Genomic DNA, 21,252 nt, shown 5'->3' on the forward strand with positions numbered 1-21,252 from the left:
TCTAGTTTGATTTATTCTTTGAAGGAGCCACACTGGTCCCCTGGTGGGCTGGCTCGGGAACTTCCGGTGTGTCTGGGGCTGTAGCTCCTCTAGGATCTGGGTGAAACGAGCTTCCTTTCTTGGTGAGGGGATCTCTTGACAGATCTGTCTCCCTCACTTGAGCACTCAGCACCGAACCCCAATCTACACACCTCTCCTTACATCATGAATAGTGGCTGCCTGCACAGATGGGTTCAAGGTGAAGAAGACACACCATGCCTCCTAGGTGACCAGGCGCCTTGGGCAGGGGTATCTGTAGATGGCTTCAGGCTGACAGTGCCCATGGGACTGCCCTCCAGAAGAGGACTAAGGGAGGCTTTCTCCCAGGGTGACACAAGGCTAGGCCAGATCCTAGGCTAGCCATGACCTTGAGGCCCAGGCAGCTAGGCCTGTGGTAAGCAGGAAGCCACGCCACACCGTCTCCTTGTTCCCCAGGTGCAAATCTGAACTGACTTTTCTGGAACAAGCCATCTTCTCCAGGGAAGTGGGAAGTCAGGAAGCAGCATCCTGGGAAGTGACCAGGATGCCTTAGTGTCTCTCCAGGGACAGGCTGATGGGGTATAGCTTGTCATCTCACACTGTGATGAGCTCTCAGCCTAGCACTGGTCCTAGGGAGATGCTCATTTCGTCACATGTTATTCCAGTGTGGGGAATGAGGAGCCAGCCAGCTCCAGGCTGTGTGTCCCGGGGAGAGACACTGGTCTGCCTATATCATGTCAGCATTGGCCACAGAGCTAAAGCCCCTCCAGACCTTCTGAGGTCAGAAGCCAAGAGCAATGTGAAAGTGAATCTATCAGTACAGGGAGGAGAGGCACCTGCCCGTCCCCTCCCTGAGCAGTCCCCTGAGGACCCTGACCTGGCTGGTGCCATGGGAGAGGGGTCAGTATACTTGGGTGCTGTGAACACACACTCCAAACACACACACACACGTTGTGTGCTGATTCCAAGAACAATGTCCCACTGGATATTTTCCAAGCCAGAAATATAAAAAATAACAAGAGGATAAAGCATAGGCACCAAGTTTGTGTTTGCAGTCGACTTCAGTGGGCCAGGTTATAGGAAGGAAGTGGATGTTGGTGAGCAGCGTACACCAAGGATGCATGGTTTAGGTAGATGGACCCGGGACTTGAATTGTCCTTTGAGTCCTGGTCTCCTTGGATGTCATGTGCCCTCCTGTGGTCAAGCTTTGCATCTTGTAGAGACCACAGAGTCTGCAGTTCTCTTGAGAAGGAGACCCACCTGTGGTGGTGACAATTTTGGGGTTTTGGTTTCTTTGAAAAACAACAACAACACAGAAATATTATAAGAATATGTTTTCACTTTAGTCCCAGGTGTAGGATTTGGGGCTGCTTCAGATTGCCCACAGCAGCTGACTATGATTTGCCTTGTGCTCTAGCAGGGGAGTGATTGTGCCAGCTGCAGATAGTGTCTGCGATTGTGTGATGTTTGGAATTGTGGGACTTTTCAGGGAGTATATAAATGCTAGGGCCCCAAGAGGCATGGTGGATTGTTGTTGGTTGCTGCTGGTTTGTTAAGTAGTCATGCGCAAAGAAGAAACAAGAAGAAATTAGATATCTTGACGACAAAGATCAAACTTGCCCAAAAGGAACTCAAATCCCTTAATCATTCCTCTCCTATCTAGTGTTAGGGGGTTGAAAGGGTAGGAAAAGGGTCGGGGGGGGGGGGAGAACCTACAAATAAGCAAGAGATGGACACACACACTTCTTTTGCAGCAATCTTGTGCGCGCTCGACTGGCCAGGAAGAAGGACGCTGCAACAGGATCCTTCCACACACGTTTATTGGGAGAGCTTGATTGCAGAGGCAAAGTGACCCCAAGCCCAGAACTGGTGCTGCTTATATAGGCCTAGGAGAGGCGTTCTCTCTCATCTGATTGGTTAACTTGTCTCTCATCTGATTGGTTAACTTGTCTTTCATCTGATTGGTTAACTTGTCTCTCATCTGATTGGTTAACTTTGGTTAATTCTCAAAACCTCATCTTGGCAAAAGAACCTTTACTGCCTATGTATGTGTGGTGGCCAGCAGTAGCCAACTGCCACTCTGTAACTACCACTCTGTAACTGCCACTCTGTAACTACCACTCTGTAACTGCCACTCTGCAACGGCTTCCCACACAGCAACAGACCAACAACTTAGCCTTGTGTTTCCTAGCAGAATGTCCAGGCCCCGTGGAATCTCAGATTAGTCCAGCTGAGCCTAGAGCTGGGTCAGCCAGAGGCTCCATGTCCCTGGGTGGGGAGGTCTTGGGTATGAAAACAGATCCCCTGAGTCCTGTCTTGGGGGCTGTGTCCCAGGATCTAAGAAGATAACTTTATACATGGTAGGCATGCCTTCTGTCTCATGGCTTTAGGAGCAGAGGAATGGAAGAGGCTCTGCCTGATTTGTCTCACTGGCCTTGTGGCTCAGGTGTTGAAGAGCAAAGACAAAAGAATCCTCACCTTGTTCCTTCAGGAGGTTCTGTGTGAGCCCTTGTGCCATCTCCTTCAGGATGCTCTGTGTGAGCCCTTGTGCCATCTGAGTCCTCCTGAAGGAAATACAAACCTTCTGCCTCACCTACTGATGATGTGTTCCTGTACGGGTTTGAGAAGCCGTGTCCTGTAACTAAACTCTCCCTTCTTAAAGCACAGACTGACATCTGAGGGAAAATATCTGTGGAGGCCAAGGTACACTGAGCCTCTCAGCTTTGCCTTGAACACTCCACTCCTAGGGCTACATGGCACTCTTGGCTGGAGAATTCAGTAAGCTTTGTCCAGCCTGTAAAATGATGCAGGTCTGAAGATTGTAGTTCCTCTGTAGTTTACCACAAAGTAGATAGACCACATCGCTGTGATGGTGGCTGTAATGGGGACCAGTGTCCTTAACCCTGTAATCAGACTTCCAGGAGGACACCCACAGCTCGTCTCTGGCCTCCTATCTGCTTCAGTTGTCTGTCTCTTCCACTGGCCAGTCCTGTGGTTATAGCTTCTTTAGATCCTTAGGGGCAACCAAAACTGAAGTCCTGTGTGATTAAGAGGGAATAGCAACATTCTCCTCGTGGGAAGCCCCCTGTCACTCATGCTAACATAGCCTGATCAATGGGCTGGATAGTCAGTCTGCCTAAAGAGAGCTTTTGTGCTTTTGTAGAGAGGTGCAATGTCTAGCCACGAGCCTGGGTTCCCTCACTGGCCTGCCTTCGCTGTGTGTTTAGTGAGGAGGGCAGTGACTTAACTGTGTGGTGTCACATGGCATATGGGTGGCATACTCTGGCCAACCATGCCCACCTAGAGTCTGGTGTGACTGGATTCAGACCAGTCCTGGCTAGGGCTGACTGGAGATACCTGGCATGACACAGCACTTGTCAACTGCTCATGGGAACTTAGGTTCCTGGTGAGTACTGTGTAAACCTTGAAGGGCATTCCTTGGGTGGATAAAATTATTTTAGGGTCACTCATCCATCAAGTCCTCTGCCTCCCAAGGGCTGTGCTCACTACCTCATGACCTATAAAACACGACACACGTGGTGCTTTGACTGAGAACGGTTTCCGCAGGCTCCTATAGCTTATATGTCTGGGTGCTTACTTTGAAGTTGGTGGAGCTGTTTTGGAAGGATTAGGAGGCGTGTCCCTGTTAGAAGAGGTGTCACTGGGTATGGGCTTTTGTGGGGGATGCAGAGTTCAACCTTGTGAAGGAAAAGAGTGGGATGGAGAGCGAGCTGCCACAGGTACCTCTAAGAGTCCTGATCCGGCATGCATTAGATCTAAGATGGCTCCCGGCACACAGGTGAGACAGCAGAAAGGGACTGAGGCCTGGGCAGTGGCTGCTTCCCCATTTTCACAGAAGTCCTCACAGGTGATGATATTCTACACCCCTACCCCCACTACTTCTGAGTTACCTCATTAGGCAGGGCTTTCGTTGTTGACAAATGATGGGCCAAGGATTTAGGGACTTGGAATTGGCTCAAACACTGATATATAAGCTTATAGGCTGGGCAATGAACTCAGATCTGCACCTTGATGCTGGTCGCTGGAGTTAGTCCTGGGATATATCACACCATCACCGCTCACCCTCCAACCTCGGTCCTATTGCCACAGACTTTGAGGTTCTAAGAGATCCTGTTGTTCCCAGTGAGCTCTCGTTCTCTGAATCATGGTCATTGTCTCGGCGTGTCTGTTCTTGGCTACTGTTTCAGTTCAACATCCGCCTGCCACCATGCTGCTCACCATGTTGGCCATGGACCTTACTGCCCTCTGGAACTGTGAGCTGCTGTTAAATGCTTTGTTGTTGCTGCTGCTGTTGCCTTGGTGATGGCATCTCTTCACAGCAATTGAAAAGCAAAACAGCAGTTCTTAAATCACTGAAAATGGAGTCACCCCTCGTTCTGTGAGGCTCCTGGAAGACACCTGAAGTCAGATCCCGAAAGCCAGGCCACAGCTTTTCCAGCTGGAGAAGGACAACCACATCTTAGTAGGTAACAGTGCACATGAGAGTCTGGACATACAGAGCTGGGTGCCACATCAGGGGACAGACCATGGTATCGGGAGAGAAGGATGGAATGAGACAGAGGAGGTCTCAGGTGATCTTACACCTGCAGGAAGGGGACATGGAGCCACTGAGGGCTGACAGTATGGTATTAGTGATGGTAGAACTAACAAAGGTAGTGAGAGCAGGTAACAGAGCTGAAATATAAGAGACATAAATCTTGCCTCATTAGGACCCAGACTCAGCCATCAACACGGTCTCACTTTGGTTCCTGCAATGACCCACGCAGTTTGCGTCTGAAAACCTGACTGGGGCAGTGAGGGAATGAAGAAAGGACAGACATGTATAGAAAAGCTGCAGTCAGGTGGGTTGTGCTAGCTCTGATGGAGAGACACCAACCACCACCACAACCCGGGACTTCAGTGTGTTTACTGGGAACAGCCCAGGAAGAGGGGTAAACTGGGTTTGGTAGGATGTGTCTGTAGGTGAGCTGTAGGCATCCAGGAAGAAGCTGCAGTTGCCAATATTTGTACACACTGGTCCGTTGTTCACCCATGGACCCCAGAGGAAGGCTTGTTATCCCCGAGTCTCACCTGGGGAAGGCTTTGTCATTTGCATGGGTCTGAGGCTTTGGGGTCCTTGGCATGGCTGTGCCCAAGGCAAAAATATATATTCACACAGGACTTCACTTCCCAAGGGTTTCCTCTGCCCTGTACTCGTTCTAGGGGTGGCCTCATTTCCCAAACTTAGCGGACAGACCAACATTGCTGCTGTCATGTCCACTCTAAAGATGGCAAGTTGTGTGCTCAGTTTCACCTGAGTACCTGTGGAGACCGTTGATGCATAGGCTGGGGGAAGATGGACACTGTTGTTCTGGTTCTGGCAAATGCAGACTGGATCTGCATAGCCTTTTCTCCTGATTAGACGGGGAGCTGACAAGCCTCAGCCATCTGTGTTGGTGCAGAAGTGACACGGCGTCAGCCACAGAGCTGGCAGCTACGGATGATCAAGGTGTGTCTTCCCGGGGACGGCTCTGAATCGAGACTGAGGCGGCTGCGTACGTGTTCATTCCCACACTTTCCTCCTGCCTTGGGCTTGAGCTGTGAGTTATCACCTTCTCTTTCCTCCACTTTTAAGACATCTGACACTTTCTGGAGAACTGAGCCATTTCAAGAAAGCACCCGAGAACAGTTCCTGGCAGCCACCATGGTAACCCTGAGGGGTTTGCCTTTGCCCGGGTGGCCCGCTTTGGTACCACTCATCTGGGAACCCCTTCCTGCTGACTGCAGACCTTTCTTCCCCCAGGCTCTGAAATTCCCTGCGAGCCTTCCCAGCCTCGCTGGCTGCAGACACCCAGAGCCTCCTGGCTTCAAGTGCCCGCTGCCAGCTTTCCCTTTTCCATGGCAAAACATAAACCATGAATTTTTAGAAACTAGTAACAACCAAATGATCTTGGAGCTAAACGCTGCCAGAGACTGGTTTGCATTGCCACAGAAGATTGGGACGTGGGAAGAGCCACCCACGTAGGGGACGCGTAGGCTGAGATGATACACCCTCTGCTCTCAGCCATCTTTTTAAAAAAAGAAATGAGTCTCAAGTGCACCATATATAATTTCATTTATGTGACTTTCTGAAAAAAAATCAAAACAATAGAGACAGAAGCAGATGGTTTCTAAGAGCTGGAAAATGGAAGACAAGAACTTTACTTAAATATCATCATTAAGAAAAAAATTTAAAGTCTCTAGAATAAAACCACCAGCCAGATGTAACTATTTAACGCTATAATTAAAGTTAAATAAAGTGGCCTATGGCATTTCTCTGAGTGACTGGGCGTCTGTATTACGGTTAGCACAGGTTCATTGTACAGCCTGGCCTCTTACTGACAGCATCACTAAGTATATCGTTTATACAAACTCATCCATTGCTCTGTCCTGTCCCATTCTGTCCTCCCGCTAGTCCATACCATGCTGTGTGTAGATGAGGGAAATGGGTGAGACTGGTCTGCTCCACTCAACGTGATGGTTTCCAGCTCCACCTGCCTTCATTATCACATCGATAACATCGTATTCTCTATGGTGAAACGATGCCTATGGGTACACTTGGCACATTTCCTTTATCTATTTACTTATTTAGTAAGTACTTGGGATTGCATCTAAGGGCCTCCTGCACGCCGCGGATGCATCTGTGCTCCATGCATCAGTGGATGGGTAGGTACCCAGGTTGACTGCCGTGAGCATGGGTGTGAGTAGCTCTTGTGAGCTTTGATTCCTTTGGGAATTCAGAGGACGCAGTTCTCCTTTAACGGGGGTGGGATGGGGAGTGGGGGGGGTGGGGGGGACCTCCATGATGTCCACGGTTCCTGCAGTTCTTTACCTTCTCGACAGCGATAGATTTGTGCGCCTTTTCTCTCTCTCCACATGTTCTTCAGCATTTCTTGTTTCCTTAGGCAAACGCACAGAGAAACAGTCCGGCGCTTACCCATTCTCTCGTTGTTAGCCGTTCTGATTAGGGTGAGGTGGGACCTGTGTTGTTTTCATTGGCACCAGATGGCTCAAGACACCAGACACTCCATGTCTCTACTCCATCTTTTGAGAACTGCCCGTTCATTTTATCTGTTCATTTATTGGATCGTCTCATTATATTTGTTTCTTTTGAGATCTTTATATATGGTAGATACTAATCCTGTCAGATGTATAGGTGGCAAAGCTTTTCTTCTACTCTGTGGACACTCTTATTTCTGCTGGTTGTCACTGGCTGTGCATTTCATTCAGCCCCATTTGTCAACTTTTATAAATGTGATTAGGGCTGTGTTGTTATGGGGCGCATGCGCGCGTGCGTGCGTGTGTGCGTGCTTGTGTGTGTGTGTGTGAGTGCGTGTGTGTGTGTGTGTGTGTATGTGTATTTATATGTGCGCGCGCGCATGTGTGTGTGTGAGTGTGTATGTATATGTGAGTGTGCTTGTGTGTGTATGTGAGTGTGCATGTGTGTGTATGTATGTGTGTATGTATATGTGAGTGTGCATGTGTGTTATTTCACACAGACATATTTCAAAAGATATATTTAAATGTCTAGAACCATCAATTAATTTTATACTGGATTGCTTTTTCATAGTCGACTTGTAAGACAATTTACAAATTCTAGACACTATATTCTTCTCAAAGATATACCTTGCATTTCTCCTCTTCTATAGACGGAATTTTAATTTCTTGATAGTGTACCTTGTACAACAGTTTGTGGGTTTGATGAGGTCCCACCTAACCACTACTCTTTGGTGGCTGATGCACTAGTTACCACACTTAAGTCTTCGGTCCAATGCATGAAGCCTTATGCCTATGCTTCTCTCAGTAGTCTCGCTGTTTCGGGGCTACACTTAGGCCTCTGTTCCATTTTGAGTGAGGGAGAGGTCTTCACTGTTCTCCACGTGGAGTCCATGTTTCCCAGTACCATTTGTTGAAGACATTGTTCTTCCAGGGTCTGGCTTTGGCATCCAGGCTGCCCTTGAATTCATTACATGGCCCAGGCTGGCCTCAAATATGCTTTTCAACCCCAGCAGCTGAGTGCTGGGGTTACAGTGTACGTCACCATGCCTGCCATAACTTGCTTTTCTATACTGATATTATATCCTGCAACATTGCTGAACTTATGTCCATTTTAGGTTATTCAGAATTTTTCCTATACAGAAGTGTCACCTAGGAAGGCACGCACACACACACACATCTAGAGGCCTTTCCTTCAACAATTGCCCAGTTCCATTCATTGTTTAAGAGTACTCACAGCTCACACGCTGACTCTCTTACTATGACACAGAGGAATAGAGTTGCACTACCCAATGCCAGCCCAAGGCAAGGTATGAGACTCCCTTGACTTGGGCTCTAGCTTCTCCTTGATTCTCACACAGGATGGGGACATCTACCAAGTGTAACCTTTGTTTGTGACAGGAGGTAGAGAAATGGTTCAGAGCCCAGGCTTGGGATGGGAAGTGACTTGAAGAAAGCTGAGGGTTACCTGAACCATGCCAGACAATAGACATTTGCTCAACGGGTACCTGAGACAAGGTCTGTCTCTGCTGGGAGTAGAAGCTATAAAACATCAGTAGCCCAAATTCCTCCCTGTTACCATGGAGCATAGCATGGAGATGTCAGTCAAGAAACCAGGGGTCAGAGAGCAAAAAGCCCAAACTAACCGCAAATTAACAAAGATTGACGGAGGGGAGGAAATAGGTGGAAAGGGAAACTCTGTGTGTGTGTGGGGGGGGGGGGCAAGCTGAGGATCAAGTACAGAGCCTTCTACATGCCAGGCAAGTTCTCTAACCATTAAGCCTCATCTCCAGGCCCAAAGCAACTCCATTTTGAAGCTGAATACACCTATCTTCCAGAGGTTAGACAAAACAATTAAGTGGACCCGTTGAAAATATGCAAAAAGAAAAACAAATTATGTTTGTGAAACACCACTAACCCCAAGAACATTTCGAAAGAGTTTCTCCTTCTCCACAGGATGCAGAAAAGCATGAAGCAGCAGGAGTGTCACGAAGACCAGGACGGAGGGCTGAGGCTGAAGAAGAATGCTCACGGCACTCCCACTAAGTGCATGGAGAAATGTCCTGGGAAGTCCTCCCAGGATCTGGGGACAGATGACAAGGAGAGGAAGATGTGAGACGTGACAGACAGTAGGAACCGAGCTTCTCCAACAAGGCCCAGGAAAACCCAACTGAAGCAACATCAAAGGCAATTTATGCTAAAAGGATTCATGTATGCAGGCTTGTTCTCAAACAGAAATCAGCAGAAAGACATTATAGCCAAAGAAATCCTGAAATAAAATCATAAAAACAATGCTAAAAATGTTCTAGATGATCTGCAACATCATCTTTCGTAGTAACGGCACTTATGGTACCCTGGAGCAGGGCTGGTGGCTGGGCCAGTAGTTATTATAGCTTGAGAAGACCATAGTCATCTGTCTAGTCCACGGGGCTTGGAAGACAGACCAATCTTCACAAGGCATACAGATGAAGTGGAATTCCCGTCTCAAGAATCAAGAAGTTGTGGCCCACCAAATAGTCTTCTCAGTGTGGGCAGAACTGTGACTCCTGTGGGAAGGGCAACTCTGCTGCATCCAGCACTGGCAAAGGCTCCTAAGGTTGTCTGTATGAGACCTTATTTTTCCAGAAGTCCATCTGAAAGGTACACTATGCGCTTCCAGCCTTTACACGGTTCCAGTGACTTTAAAGGAAGATCTGGATTGCCACAGGGCAATTAAGCCATTCTGATTGCAAACATTTTTACATAATTATGAATTTAAAACCTATAGCACGGAGGTGGTGGCACATGCCTTTAATCCCAGCACTCTTGAGGTTGAGGTAGGAACATCTCCGAGTCTGAGGCCAGCCTGGGCTACAGATCGAGTTCCAGGATAGCCTGGGCTACACAGAGAAACCCCCAACTCACAGAACCAACCAACTCACATGGCTACTATCTTAGTACAGATCATTTCAAACACAAAAATCGGTAGAAGTTCTGCTGCTCGTGACCCAGCTCTCAGAATGGCCAAACTCCACCTGCTCCTGAGCCATATTTTAATGCAAACTCAGAGATTCTATCCATGGATGTCTCAATATTTAAAATAAAAACTCAAAGTACAACTGTACCTAAATGAAATAAACTCTTTAATATCAAATACCTGCCTCCTTAAAATTCTGTTAGTGTTATCAGTGGAGCTTTCTTCAGACATATTATACACACACACACACACACACACACTCACTCACACACACAATTACATCTGATCTATTTCCCTAGAGAACCCTGACTGATATACTGCTAGTATTTCATGTCAGACCTCTTCAAAAGTAGTATGTATATATGTGTGTACACGCACACATACGTATGTGTGTGTATTCGCACCCATATGTATATGTGTGTCTACGTATACTCCATATTTATATATTGGAATGGCTTACAGGCTGTGGTCTGCCTAGTTCCAACAATAGCTGTTAAGGAAAGGCCGAGAACCTGTTGATTGTCCAGCCCACAAGGCTGGATGTTCTCAGCTGGACTCCCGAAGAAGTAGGCTTTCATGCCAGTGGAGGAACACCTCAGCAGCTAGATGACCTCTCCAGGGAGAGTGAGGGCAAGCTGGCAGAAGGCAGGCATGAGCCAGATTTAGGGAAGATCATCTTCCGTTCTCAAACGATCCAATCAAGAAGAATCCCTCCCAGGTGGACCCAGCGTTTGGGTTCTAGTGGATTCCAGATGCAGTCAAGCTTAGGATCACAGGCAGCCCTGCCTTGTGGAACTGCTCACCACTGTCGGCCCCGTTTGCTGGCAGAAGTGTGTACGATCTTCATCTGACCAGACCCATTCTGTTGTGATGTTCAAATAGGAGGGGCACACCATCTGTTTTTGATGAAGGTTAGTGCTCAGGCTCCCACAACCCTGAGGGTGGGCAGCAAAGTCTCCCAACCTGTCCAGCAGTCACACCGCAGGGGGACCGTTGCCAAGGAGAGATGAGACATGTTTCTCAGTTTTCAAAATGGATTGGCACCTGGGCACTGAGGGTCCATCCCAACGCTCAGGGAAGGTGCGGTGGTCAGAGCGGCTCTGGCTGCATGGGTAGGAGTGTGGGGCACTGGTCCCATTGCATTGGCACCGGTGGGGCTGAGAGATGCTTTTGGTCAGTTAGCATTATCTCTCTTTGGTTAAGTCTAGGACGCCAGCCTACATTCAGGGCGAGTCTTCTCTCTGTAGTTAAACCTTTCTTATGAAAAACTCCCCCACAGACCCTACCAAACGAGCCTCTGCATCTTCTAGGTGGTTATAAATTCAGTCTAGTTGAGAATGAAGATTAACCGTTACTGTAGCATTCCCTGAAGGTGAGCAATTTGGTTTATTTATAAGAAAACCACTTCAGAGAGCTGAGTCTCAGGAGGAAATTAGAATCAAAACCTCCTGTTGTGACTCTGAATGCTCCTTAGAGTGTAAAGGTTTGGTTGATGAGATAATTTCAACTCCACCTAGACAAACAGGTGAGAACTGGGAATTTGAGTGTGCATGGTTGGTGGGGCGGGGCATGGAATTCAGTGGCAGAGCACTTGCCTATCGTGTACAAAGCTCTGGGTTTGGTCCTATCGCTGAAATGCAACAAGCGTTAAGCAACACAACTACGTGGAGTTGAGTTTTCAGGTGGGACACATTCCAGGTCTGTGGGGCAAGGTCTCTGTAGTGGCTATTCCTGGTTGTCAACTTGACAATATTTGGAATGAACTACAATCCGGAATTGGAAGGCTCACCAGTGACCCTTATCTGGAGGCTTGGAGATCCTTATCTCGATCTTGGTTTGAAGATCTTGAGCCATAGTGGCTATGGATTCCAGAAGATTGAATCTCCGAGTTCAAGGAACACACCTTTAATCTGGGCTACACCTTTCATCTGGGATTAAGGGTGTGGTGGAACACACCTTTAATCTGGGCTACACCTTCTGCTGGAGACAATATAAGGACATTGGAAGAAGGGAGTCTAGCTCTTGCTCCTGCTCCTTCGCCTGCTTGCTACGTGAGACTGAGTAACTGCTAGATCCTTGGACTTCCATTCACAGCTGCGACTGAACCATTGTTGGGAATTGGGCTGCCGACTGTAAGTCATCAATAAATTCCTTTACTATCTAGAGACTGTCCATAAGTTCTGTGACTCTAGAGAACCCTGACTAATACAGTCTCCTTCACGCAACTGAAACTGGCACCTGGCCTCAGCCCGCGTGCTTGGCAAATTGGACGTTAAGGTGTCAAGATCACCACGGAGACCCATGAAGGTGCAAGGGGCTGTGACTGACAGGAAGATCTCCAAACCACCGCTGGGAGAGAGTGGTTTCTCAGCATCAAACCAAAGCCCATGAAAACCAGAAAAGCAATGAGGAGCGATTGTGCAGAACACACACACACACACACACACACACACACAGTAGGAAGTAGTGCTGCAGCAGGACTCCCATTCCAAGCTGGTGGGACACAGTGGACAACAGCCCAACTCACTCACTCACAGTGGTGTGTGTAGCCACCCTGCACTTGGGCATTTACGCACAAGTGGAACATGTGAGTGTACACAGAAGCCACACAGGGATGTTCATGACAGCCCATTTACAACCAAAACATCCTTTGGTATGACAAAGCCTAAACCAACAGTGGTTCCCCCAGAGACAAAGAATGAACTGTACATTTTGATCTCCACATGAGGGCACAGACGCCATGAAGGTTGGGAAGGCCTTGCAGCTGAGTCTGCATTTGTACTGCAGAGCAAATGCACTCAAGGGTCAGTGCGTTATGACCATCTTGAAAATGTACAACAAAGACCTCTGGGTACAAAATGCACTCAAAATGCCAACATTCTGGTTCTCAGAAAAGATCAGAACGTGCATTGAGCATGGTGGCACGTGGCCGGAATTCCAACACTTGCAACCCTCATGAGTGTCAGTGAAAGCTGGGTTACACCGTAAGATGCTGTTCTTGGAAAAAAAGGGGAAAACATCCAAGTTCAGCTGTTACAGATTCTCACATCAGGCTTCTGCTTATATAAAGATTTCTTTTGGACTTTGACGAGTTCTCATGTAGCCCATGCTGATCCTGAATTCACAGTAGTCCTCCTGCCTCAGTGTAAGTGTGCTGCATCCCCTTCCTCATGCTAAGCTTTAGTTCATACATTTCCTTTTAGCTATTTCAGGCAGAACACATGACATCATAGAAGGGACCTCAGTCAGCCTGGCATGGAGGTGTAACATCAGGCCCGTGCTCCTTTGCTTTAGACAAAGGCTGGCCACCTGCGACGGCAGCTTTTCCTACGTACTTTGCTGGGCCAGGAGGGGTTCGAGCTAAAAGGGGATTCTGGTCATCTGGGTCAGGCAGGGGATGGGGTGAAATGCATGGTTATTATCAACACTTATCAGGGAGTGTTTTCTCAGTGGCACATTGGGGTTGTCTGTCATATGACGTAGCTCAGTGACATAGTACTGTAGCTATGTGACATTAGACTGTAGGTCCTGGGTTTCATCTTCAGCTCTGGATCCTTGATCACAACCAGTGGTCGATAGCCAGAACATGGTCTGGGGCGAGGTGTTAAGAGTAGTGGACAGCCCAGCTGAGCACATCACCAAGACAGAAAGATACTGAGAAGATGCTGATCAACACTGTGCAGAGCGCCAGGAGAGCTGGTTTGGTGTGTGCCGAGATCATCTTAAAGGCCTGTTTTCACATCCATACCAGTGCAGGTCTGCAACGAGGCTTCCTGCTCCATTCATTGTTTCCTAGAGACTGCCTGGAAGACACAAGAGACTTTGGTTCTGCTGTGGGAGTGAGTGAAGGCACCCAGTGAGCATGGCAGCAGGCTCTGGCGAGGCTCCGACTTTGGATGCTTGCCTGCTCTGCATTCATTTCTGGGTCCACAGCCGTCTTCCCATCACTTCCTTGTCCACATCATTCGGGGCAGAGTATGAGCATCTTAGCTGGGCAGTGGAGAGAGCCTCGCAGAGTGGAAAACTGACCCAGAGCAAGCCCCAGTTCTTGATGCTGTCTGGAGCTTGCAGCTTGCACCCTGCTCTACAGAGACCACAAGCCTCTGACTGTTGCAGTCTGGTTGCCGTTCCCAGTGGTAGGCAGCTGTCTCGTTGGAACTGCCAATCCCAGGGTGTGGCTGCACGTCCTTGGCTGTTTGCTCACTGTCTCCACGGGTCTGGAGCATCTGAGTGACCTCACGGACACAGTGTGCATCTAGACTTCTTCCATTACCACAGCTTAGCAGAACAAGCTGGGAAGAGAATGACTATGGCCCTTCTGTTCAGACAGCTTTGAAGACAGGGGCCACTGTGCTGTTCTACAAACTCTGACAAGCTCAGGCATGGTCACCCTAACCCAACATGGCATTGGGCTGCTGAGAGGGAATTTGAAGAGAGGACCGCACACTGCTGTGACACACCAGAGAACACACAGCTTACAAAAAGGGTTTTATTAAATGGAAGCAGAATCTGGTGGGTGGAATATGAAATATACAAAAACTTTACATCAGATTTCTTAGGGCAGTACAGGCCGCCTTTCGTCACACTGCCCACACTGGCAGGCTGTGGCCCAGGCAGCCCGGGCTGCAGACAGGGACCTGAATCAGGAACTCCAGGTCATCTGCAGGTCCGCCGAGGGCCGGAAGAGTGGCTGGGGCTCTCAGGCCTGCCTGCGAGTCTTGGTGTCCTGTACACACATATGTACACTGCTGTTTTACTTAAAAATCCTTCAAAATTATGATAGCATCAGCTGTGAAAAAGGTCCAAGATGACAGGTTTTGCTATATTGCTCTCTAAATCTTACTGGGTCCCCAGTCCTCACACTAAATATGCTATAGCATTCAAAGGCAAGCCCCCAAGGCCCTCACTACATGACCAGACATCACGTATCTATCCACGCTCACCATGAGAGGCCCCGTTGAGCTCTTTGGCATCACACACCAACTCCTCAGAACACTTTGCTGCTTAAAAAAGTAGACTTTCCTATAGTAAAACTTCTTACAAACACTTATTTCTGCAAAATAATGTGTTTCTGTATGTGGAGCTCTGCAAAATATATGTTTTTCTGGAGAAAAAGGACCCAAGCCAAGGGCTGGTATGGGGCGGGTCCAAGTCACATGAGGTCATTAAGCTCCGCCTCCAGAGCAGCGGCCATCTCATCTGCTTCTGAACTGCTGCCCTCCTCATCATCGTTGCTGGACTCCCCGCTGGACTCGCTGGCAGCGTCTTCCTCATTTAGTTTCCTCTTGTGGCCTCTGAAGAGAGAAGAGAAGCAGGGCCACCATGAGACTCTGGCAAGCATGCAGGCCCTTAGTCATCTCAGCACAAAACCAATGTCATGGTCACTGCCTCAGGAGGGCATGTGATGAGGGCACACTGTGCACCTGGCTACATCTGGAGGGGGAGGGAGTGGACTGGGGAAACACAGCCCCACCCTCTGGTATATGCCAGGAAGCATGGAGCTGTGACAACAGGAATTCTGTAGGTGCAGGCGACAGAGCTATTAATAGTAGAGGCCACAACAAGGACAACGGGCCAGAAAGTAGGAGGGGGAGACCTACATACCTTACTGGAGCCGGTTCTAACCCCACAAGGCATAAAGGGATGGCCCCATATTATAGGTGGAAAGAGCGTGATGCTTATGAGCGTGGACAACAGGAATGAACACCACAAAGTGACATGGGATGCCACTGTGGTGCACTGCCAACTTCTACAACAACCACTTAAGGCTAAGCTGCTGAAAGGGAATCCAAAGTCACTTCAGGCCATCACTCAAGCCAGTGACTTTACTACAGAAACTAAACCCATCACCAACACGTGTACAACCATCACACAGCAGTGCACATTTCTAAGCCTTGAACCCTGTTCCCAGGGAGCCTGCAGACTGGAACTAGCGTCCAACTACGCTGCTCAGCATGGTCCTCTCCTTAGTTCTGAGACTAGAGTGACCCTCGTCTCTGAAGTTTATCTATATATAACCTATACATAGATCACACACAAACACACAAACACACACATAGTACCCTAACTGATCTGACCCTGACAAAGGATAACTGGGCAACATCAGCCCAGAGTTCCAACCCTGGGACAAAATACATTTTAATTATGGCCACAGAACAAAAGTTTCTTTGCCGAACACACATACATGTATGTAACACATCTATAATATGTGCGGTGGCATCAAACATCTAGATGCTAGTGTTAGGAAAGCATTGTAGTTTTCCTGTGAGGCAGGTACAGTGTGACATGGCGATTGGAAGGAAGCATTGGACAAGACAATCCCTGACTGTCTATAAAGGAGCCCATTCCAGGTGGCTCATTGGATCTGTGTTTACAGTGACTCCAACACTAACAACCACAACACTTATCCAAGGTCATCGGCCAGCTCAGCCTTGCACCTCCGGTCCCATGCTATGGAGAGCCCATACACATGGAGCACACGCTGATAGAGAAGCCTGCTGTGTGGGCAGGACACTTTGGCAGGGGTGGGGCGGGGCCTGTGGAGACAGGGGAACCCTCGGCCCTGAAGACAACTACCTGTGTTCCACTCATGGGGCACAGCCCAAAACATAGTGCATCCAGTCCCAGGCTCAAGCCTTCAGGGTCACACAGCATGCTCTCAGCTGGTTTCCATGCAGCAGACACAGGAACACAGAGCTGCCAGACTACACCTCAAATGCTGCCTGATGGAAGCTGCCTGAAGCTCCCCTGCAAAAACCACTTCCCATCATGGTTGAAGCCCTTTCTGCTTAAGGGCCCAAAGCTTTTTTCCTGGTGTTTGCTGTTCTAGCCAGTGTGTGCCAAGTCTCACCATGGCTTCACTTTACACAATGTCTACGGCTGCATTTTCCAGCCCTGAGATTATTAGGCTGTGTACAGGTTCCCACTGCTCTCAGGTCTGCACCCCTGCACCACTCCTTCTGGAGCTAGCTACCTTCTTCTCGTCTCACAAACAAGAGTCATCCACTGATTTATGGCAGTACTTCCTATATTGCGTAACACATGGTTACCAAGGTTGGCCCTGAGAGCTTCAGTTCTATTCGGGCCGTGTCTACTCTGAGCCAGTCTCAGTCTCTGCACTGGGTGAGCCAGTCTCTGCACTGGTGCGGGCTGTCAGTGAGGCTTCTCTGTGCAGTTGCACAGCTCGCTGCTCCTGTACCATCTGTGGAAGTCGGAGGGAAGATAAGGGCCCACTAGTCAAAGAAACTGAATTTTGGAGCAAAAGAAGAAACCTTCCAAAAAGTCTATCTGGCTGGAGAAAAGTGAGTATTTGTTTAGCCAAACAGATCACAAAGTTGCAAACACTGGATTTACAAGACAGATGGCGCATACTTGGCCACGCATGTGACGCTGTGTCTGAGACACTCTAAAAGTGGCAGGACGACAACCAACCCAATACTCTGCAAGCAAACACAGCCACCAAAACTCAAAGCAGCAGCAAAGCAGGTGCTGGGAAATGTGAATCAGGGTAAGGAGGGCACAGCACACCTCACTCCCCGTGTAGGAGGTACCCCCTAAAGCTGGATGCAGGAACTCAATGCCAACAGGCCTGACCGCATGCTGACACACAACACGCAACTGCTTTGATCTCCCTCTGCTGTCCCACAGGCAGATCAGCCACAGATGAGTGTTGGTTTAGGATGAGCATGACTGCAAGAAAGCCAAAAAGGCTGCAGGAGTGGAGGATGGCTCAGTGGGTAAAGTGCAGGAAGGAGGACCTAAGTTTGGACCCCTAGCTCTGATGTAAAGGTTGTTCATGATGTAAAGGTGCATATCTATAATCCCAGTAGGGGAGGGCTGGGAGGAGAGAGGGGTCCTGGGGACAAGCCTGCCAGCTAGCCTAGCTGAAATGGTATGGTCCAGATTCAGTGACACTGAGAACAATGTAGTGTTAGTTAGAGGGAGACACCAGTGTTGGCCACCACACGTGCAGTCACAGGCGAGTGCACCTCCTGTGCCACTTTTAGACACATACGCACACATGGAAACAAGCCAGAGAGGAGGTCACTCAGCCTTGTGGCAACAGAGGAGAAGGAGGTACAGAGCCCATGACACGGAGGTTCAGAGCTGGCAGAAGTTGGGATAACTTTCACCAGATTCTGAAATGCACTTGAAACCAGCTCTTGCCATCCATGCTCAAAGAGCTTTACTGATTTTATTCACCCTCAAAGGTCTCTTCCACTTTCCATGCTTCTTTTTCCAACAGCATCCTCAAATGAAGCAAGCCCAAGGACAGCAGCAGCCCCAACAGTGACTGGGTGCCCAATGGATGAGTGGCCCAACGGTCAGCCTCCCCACTTTGAGGGCCCGGCTGCATTTTTTTTTTTAACGAGTGCCCAGTGGTCAGGCTGAGAAGGAGATCTAGGCAGATGGGCGGACCTGGAAGCCGTGTAGCTCTGCTCAGGACCTGGAAGCCGTGCAGCTCTGCTCAGGACCTGGAAGCCGTGCAGCTGTGCTCAGGACCTGGAAGCCATGCAGCTCTGCTCAGGACACACAGGTGGCTGTGTTCTGGAGTAGGTGAGAGCACGTGTGCCACTGTTAAACAGTCTTCCATCTGGTTGTCATCGGCAGTAACACTGACAGCTCTGCAGCGCACCGTCTGCCCTGGACTAACAGTGATGCCACAGCAAGCACGGGTCAGCAGCTGAGAGCAATGAGGTCCCTGACTGTCACAGTGTGTACATGCCTGGTCCAGGGAGTGGCACTATTAGAAGGTGTGGCTTTGTTGGAGTAGGTGTGTCACTGTAGGTGTGGGCTATAAGACCCTCATCCTAGCTGCCTGGAAGCCAGTATTCTGCTAGCAGCCTTCAGATGAGGATGTAGAACTCTCAGCTCCTCCTGCATCATGCCTGCCTGGATGCTGCCATGTTCCTGTCTTGATGATACTGGACTGAACCTCTGACCTATAAGTCAGCCCCAAATATGTGTTGTCCTTGTAAGAGTTGCCTTGGTCATGCTGTCCGTTCACAGCAGTAAAACCCTAACTAAGACACTGTGTAGGTGTGAGAAGGAGAGGTGCCTGGTAGGATCCAGAAGAGCAGAGGAATAAGGTCAGAGAAATACAGCAAAAGGCACAAGAACTGATGGTCCTCACAACATCGTTCTAAAGCCAAGCAGTGAGGCCTCAAGGCAGGCAAGCATCCTCGTAGTGGCCCACAGAGCACCCAGGAGAACACAGACCGGTCAATACCTCAACATGGCAACTTCCGTGGATCCTGACAGACCCAGTAATGTCTAGATAGCAGGGATGGTACATTAAAAAAACCAGGAGCGACTGAGAAGGAGTCTGCAGTAAAAAGGTGATGGCCTAAGACTGAAGAGTGACTCAGAAGCCATTCCACATGCTGACACCTGGTGGGCCAGCTCACAAGCTGCAGCAGGCTCCTTTGGGGACACCGCTTAACTGGAAGTCATTACAATATAATTATATGAAAAGATATTTTACCACCTAAACTAAAGACAAGGACATCAAAGATGGAAGACATGAAGCAACCGTGCCTTTAATTCCAGCACTTGGAAGACAAGACGGGTAGATCTCTGAATTCCACACAGTAGAAGCTACACAGGGAGATCCTGTCTCCAAAACAAAACCCAAACCCAACCAACCAAACAAGCATACCACAAAAAGACCCATATCAAAGACACTGACAAAATGATCTAAAGGCTAAAACTGTGGAAGGCACCTAACTGTATTTCTAGTGTCACTGTCCAGGTTCTGGGGGTGACACAGGGGAGGATGGCAGTGTGTCGGTCCTGGGTACCTGCTGTCATGAGGAGGAGACTGTGGGAGGTGGCCAACACTGAGGGAGGGAGCATCTCTCCGTGTGACGCAGCTGGCTACTGTCAAATGCTGATGTCACAGGGTGACTTTCCATTCTCAAACAGCAACGCCCACTTCATGACTGCTGGGCTGTCAATTTCAGTCACCAAGTGTGGTTCTGGTATGGGAACTGACTCCAGGGGAGGTCAAAGGTCAGCAGTGCTAGGCCTCCCTCCTTTCCCTAGCGTCAAGCCCTAGCCCCAGCTCACCTTCCCTTCCGAGGCAGGGAAACTTGGTTTAGACTTTGGAGACGTCTCACTTCCTCCTGGCTTTGCTGCAGAGCTTGGCCACACAGAGCCTGGCTCTGCTATGGAGAGTTAATTCTCTCAAGCACAAACTTCTTCATGGGAAGAGGTCTTGAGATAGGACATCAAGTAGCTAAGGCTGCCCCCTTGGACTCCCCATCCTTTGGCCTTCGCCTCCCTGTAATTGTAGCCTATGCCACCACACTAAGCTTTAACTGTGTGAAAACAGTAGGCAGAATATAAATACCACGTTTTTCTGTTCTTCAAAAAATCCTATGAAGGTCAATTTGGTTTTTAAAATTTGCACTGTTTTAGCTGGTACTTAAAGTGACGCATAGAAGTAAAAGGAAACTTAAGGTGGAGTACTGTTTGGACTGAGAGCCAAATGATGAACTACTTTAAATTTCAAATGAGAAGGTATAGACATGGGAGCTGAATTTTAAAGCAGGCTTTTCATTTGCAGGGCACTCTGGCTTGAGACTCTTTCCATACAGCCTGAGCTACACAGGGCAGCCAAAGCTATACCACCCACTCTCACTCCTGGCTCCACAAGGGCGTAGACAGAGCAGCACCACTCAGCTCTAGTTAGGTGCTATTTCCTGGAATGCTCACAGGAAGCACATTGGTAGGTGCTGGTTACCTGTCTGAATCAAGGAGTTGACCATCACAGGCCCTAAACACAGGGGCAGAGTCTGACCCATGGGTGAGAGGTCAGAGGGACTGCATCTCTTTTACAAGTGAGTTACTCTCACTGAAGCGCAGGGGTCAGGCGGCGCACAGGACACCTGTCTGGGATGTGACTCCGAGGAAACAAAGAATCAGAACACAGCCCCCCCCCCCCCAAGAGATGGGAAGACCACAAGAGGACAGAAATATTGGAGCAGGAAGACCACGAGGATAATGGACGGGCCGGCAGGTCCATGGGAGGAGGGGACAGATGGCAAGCAGTCCACAGTGAGAAGAACTGGGACAGCAGGCCAGGTCTTCAGTGACGATTCCTACCATGGACAGCCAGCCTAGGGCAGTCCTTCATGGCCACAGCCTGTGAAAGACTCGGGTAGAGCTTTATAGAAAATGATGCACAGGCTCCACCCTTGGCTAAGACAATGTTTGCAGCAGACAGTTTAAAATACACCATG

General features: G+C 49.0%; 1 protein-coding gene across 3 annotated transcripts in view; it reads right to left on the reverse strand.

The window, feature by feature from the left end:
* Window positions 1-14,480: 14,480 nt before the first annotated feature.
* The window catches only part of Ctdp1 (CTD (carboxy-terminal domain, RNA polymerase II, polypeptide A) phosphatase, subunit 1), a 70,781-nt gene continuing 64,009 nt past the window's right edge, over window positions 14,481-21,252 (reverse strand). The window contains exon 13 of one of the 3 annotated variants that reach the window (NM_026295.3): window positions 14,481-15,303. In NM_026295.3, coding sequence (NP_080571.2) covers window positions 15,162-15,303 — 142 coding nt within the window. In that variant the 3' untranslated portion in view covers window positions 14,481-15,161. The remainder of the gene's footprint in view (window positions 15,304-21,252) is intronic. The other 2 variants (XM_006526525.4, XM_011247096.2) reach the window with 2 other exon arrangements.

The sequence above is a fragment of the Mus musculus genome, chromosome 18 (genome assembly GCF_000001635.26).
Source record: "Mus musculus strain C57BL/6J chromosome 18, GRCm38.p6 C57BL/6J".
Taxonomy (NCBI): Eukaryota; Metazoa; Chordata; class Mammalia; order Rodentia; family Muridae; genus Mus; species Mus musculus.